Genomic DNA, 5,101 nt, shown 5'->3' with positions numbered 1-5,101 from the left:
AATTCATTGCCTAGTGCTATCAGAGGCATTCATAAGAGCACCATGATGCTTTTATAATCATCTAATTTACAGAATGACTTTGAATCTCAGCTCTGGAACATAATGTGTGGATTACTAACAATGGGTATGATTGGCCAGAACTTGTATTGAGTGTAGTTGCAAATAAAGATATATAGTGCTGAAGTTTTCCTAACATCCCACTCTGTTCCTGAACTAGTGTGCAGCTTGAGATTCATTCTGTTGAAGAAAAGTATTATCCTGGCATTTGTTAAAGAACAGATTTGTTAAGGCAGATTTTATTTGGGGGAATACTATGGTGGTGTTGGAAAGAGAGTTTGGACTCAACTCTGAATAGAAAACAAAAACAAAATGGGTTTAGTAGCCAAGAAGTAGGAGCAGGAGGTGGGGGAAAGTAGATGGACAACAATGAAGAGGAAACCTAGAGTACAAGTACCTGGAGGATTAATACATTCTTACCAAAATTGGAACCTGTAAGTTCAGAGCTGGAAACCCAAGGCTGGGTCAAGTTGAGCAGAGGCCTTCGAGGAGTTAGATCAAGGAGGATTTTTTTTTGTCCTATGTGGTCAATACAGGACAAGCACTCAGGATACCAGTGTTGGCAGCTTTTCTAACCTGACCTTTTACCTTGGCAATGGGCAAGGTTGGTTTAGCACTTTTATTGATTCAAGACTCCTGAGGTCGAAAGGGAAGTCTGAACTCCCTCCTCTGATCTCAGACCAATATATTCAGTCAGCATCTGATGTTGTCATCAACCTTGATATGAGGTCTTTCATGAGAGCCATGCCCCATCTCCTCTCTTAACTTGTTATCTGTGGCATGGGATTTGAACTCAGGCCCTTGTACTTGCTAGAATGGCATTCTACTACATGAGTCACACTATTTTGAGTCAGCTCTACTTTTTCACTGGCTATGTTTTGAGATAGAGTTTTGTAAAAAAAAAATTTTCCTCCTAGCGCTAATCCTGAACCACGATCTTTTCACTCTCAGCCTCCAAAGTAGCTAAGATTATAGGCATGAGCCACTGGTTCTTCCTTATATTTTTACTTTCTGGCAGCCAGCTTATGTTTGTTCCCTTTTTTTCTATTTCAAAGTATCTCATAGCAATCACTTGCTTGGTCATTCCTGAGCCAGCATTTTGTTCTCAGGAGAGTGTTCATTTTAAGTCCAATCTCAAATTGTGCCAAGTGAGAGGGTATCAAGTATCACAAACCAGACTTCTAGGGACAAGGGACCTTCTGGCTGACCCAAGATCCAGTTATTCTGGAGTATGTTGGGGAGAGAGCAGAAGCTGGTGGGACCAAATGATCAGAGGATGAAACAGCTTCAGAGATGCTGTGACAGGGGAAACAGCAAGTGAGAGCCCAGGTGCAGCAGCTCTAGGGATATGGAGCACTTATACCTGGATGTGTAGGTGAAAGGTATGCCAACTGGTTCATTTCAAGCACACAGGTATATGGCAGAGCCCTTTCTCCTTATGCCCTTTTACAGAATTCTTAGGATGATCATAAATACATGACATACTTACATGTTGATAACCTTAACCACTTTGATGCTGAGAAAGTAATATAAACACATTCATCTAACTTGGCATAAAGGCATCAGGTTAGGATTCTGGCAAGATGGTTAACGCATAGTCATTAAAGCCAAGCACTGATGGATCATGCTTATAATCTAATGCTATCTATTCAAGAGGCCTAGAAATCTGAGGATCACAGTTCAAACCCAGCCTAGGCTGGAAAGTCTGTGAAACTCTTATCCCCAATTAACTATGTCAAAAACAAGCCCAGAAGTGGAATTATATCTCAAGTGCTAGAGGGGCTGGCCTTGAACAAAACAGCTCAGGGAATACATCTGGGCCCTGAGTGTAAGTCCCAGGCATAGATACGTGTGTGTGCACGCGCACGTGCACGCATGTGTGTATTCCTTATGTATTTATTATATGTACATATATTCATTAATAAAAGTGCTTCTTTCTGGGGAAAAGACTATGTACAGTGAGAGCTGTTGTGAAATAGCCAGAAGCCACTGTTCTGAGAGGAGGGGAGGAAAGGCAGAAGGGCAGGAAGGAAAGGGAAAACAATAAATGGTACAGACAGAAGAAAGCTCTCTTGAGTTCTTAAAGCTAGAGTTGACAAATTTGTAGTACCTCTAAGGATTGAGTGTCATTCTCTTTTCTTTTTTTTTTGTTTTTTTAGATCCCATATTGAGGCATGTGGAGATGAAACATAGAGAAAGAAAAAATACCAGTTCACTTGCTGGTTATAGATCCAGAAATAGATACCAGATCTGAAGGTTGTGTTAGAACCACTTCAGTTTGGGACATTGGCTATCAAACTTGATATCTGTTTGTGTTGTCATCTTTTAAACAACCACAAAATGACTCTACTTGGATATTTAAAGCTTTCTTCCTGAAAATTGACTCTACTTTAAAGCTCACCACCCTTGGGAAATTCTTTTTTTTTGTTTGTTTTTTTCACGTAATATTGTCTTTAACTACCTTAGGTCTTATGGCCACATAAATCTCAATCCTTTTCTCTAAGAAATTGGCAAAAAGCACCACTATCAATCACACATACATAATAGTTCCACAAAAACTTGTGAATAGCTGCATAAAGAAAATCCTGAATTATAACCTTGTCTTAGTATTCAAAAATAAAGTTGGTATTATATCTGTCACAGTCACTTTTAAAAGCATCTGAACTTACAGACCAACTGTAAAATGTGAGAAGTGTTAAATATTCTTTATTTGACATTTATACATAAGCCACACTAAAATATCTTTCAATAAGTAAAAGGCAGATTTCAGAGACAGGGAATTGTAATTAAATTGGCTTAGTCAAGACCAAAAATACAGACATTGCTTCCTCATCTTCAATCACTGCCTTTAACAAGTTAATGATCGCAAATTCAAACAGGATAATTTTGCTTGATTATCAGACAGTGAAGGGATTTCCCCCCAGGTTTAAAAGTTGTTCTCATAATTAGCTATATAAATCTGAATATAAAACCAATCTGACAGATTTGGAGATGGTATTCCCTAACTTGTTGAAAAATTGAACATTAGTAAGTCCAATCATATCACAGAAAGGGGAACAAATGACAGTATTTTTTTTTAAGATCACATTCACTTAACCATAAGCCAGTTTTACTTAAATCAGGACTGCCCAAAAATATTCTGCCAGCCATTCATGATATGAAATCTGGTATTAGAGATCAATTGAATTATGGTACACATTAAAAAGCCATGAGACATTTGTTTTGCAATAAATAAATAAGGCAGTGGCTATTACTCATTTGTATCTTTTTTGAGGTAAGCTATCAAGTCTGCCCTTTCTCCCTTCTTCTTAATGCCAGCGAAGATCATTTTTGTTCCTGGGATGTACTTTTTGGGATTCTCCAAGTACTCCATCAGTGTATCCTCTCCCCAGGTGATTCCTTTGTTCTTATTGGCATCTGTGTAAGTGAATCCAGCTGCTTGACCTGTCTTCCGACCAAACAGACCATGGAGATTAGGCCCAGTCTTGTGCTTGCCTCCCTTTTCAACAGTGTGGCACTGGGCACACTTCTGAACAAAAATCTTCTTGCCTTTCTCAACATCACCCATTTTAAATTTGCACCTCCGTCGCTACTACAGCAGACAGCAGCTCGAAAGCCAGACGTCCTGCTCTCTCCCTGAGAAATTCTTGACAAGGCCATCCCCCTACGGGCTGAAGGTCCACACATATTTCCTATAGACATGCTGCTGCTACTGTAGGGTGCCTGGTAAGAATGATCTAAAGTGCCAGCTATGGGGATAATGCAAAATATGAGATGGGTGTGAGGTTCACACAGCAGGAACATACACCCAGGACCACATGAACTCTGCTTTCTGGTCTGTACTAAAATTCAGATCATGCACTCAGGATGCCAATGTGGGCAACTTTTTCTCACCTGAAATTTTATCTTGGCAACGTTTAAGTTGGCTTGGCAACTTTTATTGATTCCAGACTCCTGGGGCTAAAAGGGAAGTTCAAATTCCCTCCTCTGACCTCAGGCTAATAGATGAAGTCTGCACAGTGTATTTAGTTGACAACATGAACTGAAACAGGAGGAAAAAGAAGGAAGACAATATTTCAGCAAGGAAAAATGCACAGCTGTCTCATGAAGATGCTGTGAGAAGGGCTATCCAAAGATAAATCCTATTGCAAAAGGTAATGGGGCAGGACCTCTCCTTTCTGTGTCTTAGATCATATCATGAAACCCATTTCTGTCAGAGCATCTATCAAGGTCTATAGAAATTATCCTTTTCCCAGCTACACTCAACTCCCCTCTGGGATGGAAGTGGGAGAAGAACAGGTCTATGTAGCACCTATTCAAAGCAGGACCTTCTAAACCTTCTAGAACCTTCTAGATCTGTATGAGTGACATAGTTTCCAGATGGGATCTTTCTCCAGTCCTGCAAGTTCTACAGAATACGTAGACTCATTACACAACTTCTCATTGGAACGCCTTGTTCCAAAGACATTGTGGTCAGACACAGATCCTCTGGAGAGTGACACGATTGCCTTTTACCCAAAAGAATGTCACAGGCCACCAGATAGAATGAAACAGAATTGTCGTCTGTGAAATTCATGTGAGCCCAAAGGGAATTAACGACATAAAACTTGGGCAGTTTCTGCCAAAGCTTCACAAAGCAATGCCATGATAGCCTGGCTGAGACCAGCACGTGGTTTCACAGTCATGTGGCCATTCCCCACTGACTCCAGACCACTGTTCAGCATGAGATGAAAGGAAAAGTACCTATCTCTAAAGAAGAAATGAATATATCTTAGAGGTAATCAATGATGCCAGACACAGAACGAGTCATCACTAAATAGTGGGCCTCTTACCACAGGTCTAATTCTTCTCAGCACTTCAGGCACCAAGTGGAGAGGTGTGCTTCTTCCTGAACTATGTATCCATCTGCTTGGAAGGAATACCACAACACTGTCATCCTAGCTATACAGGAGAATGATATCCAGAGGATTGAGATCCAAAGCCAGCCTCCAGTCAGAAAAGACCATAAGACTCCATCTCAAATTAACCAGCAAAAAGCCAGGCC

General features: G+C 40.4%; 1 protein-coding gene across 1 annotated transcript; it reads right to left on the bottom strand.

Moving 5' to 3' along the window:
- Positions 1–2,745: 2,745 nt before the first annotated feature.
- On the bottom strand, positions 2,746–3,654 carry LOC125346839 (cytochrome c, somatic-like). Its single transcript, XM_048339760.1, has one exon. It carries the CDS (start codon positions 3,623–3,625, stop codon positions 3,308–3,310), a length of 318 nt encoding a protein of 105 aa, XP_048195717.1. The 5' UTR covers positions 3,626–3,654; the 3' UTR covers positions 2,746–3,307.
- Between the last annotated feature and the right edge of the window lie 1,447 nt (positions 3,655–5,101).

Source organism: Perognathus longimembris, chromosome 1 (genome assembly GCF_023159225.1).
Source record: "Perognathus longimembris pacificus isolate PPM17 chromosome 1, ASM2315922v1, whole genome shotgun sequence".
Lineage (NCBI taxonomy): Eukaryota > Metazoa > Chordata > Mammalia > Rodentia > Heteromyidae > Perognathus > Perognathus longimembris.
Note: the sequence above shows the minus strand (reverse complement) of the source record. Positions and strands in the feature narration are given on the sequence as shown.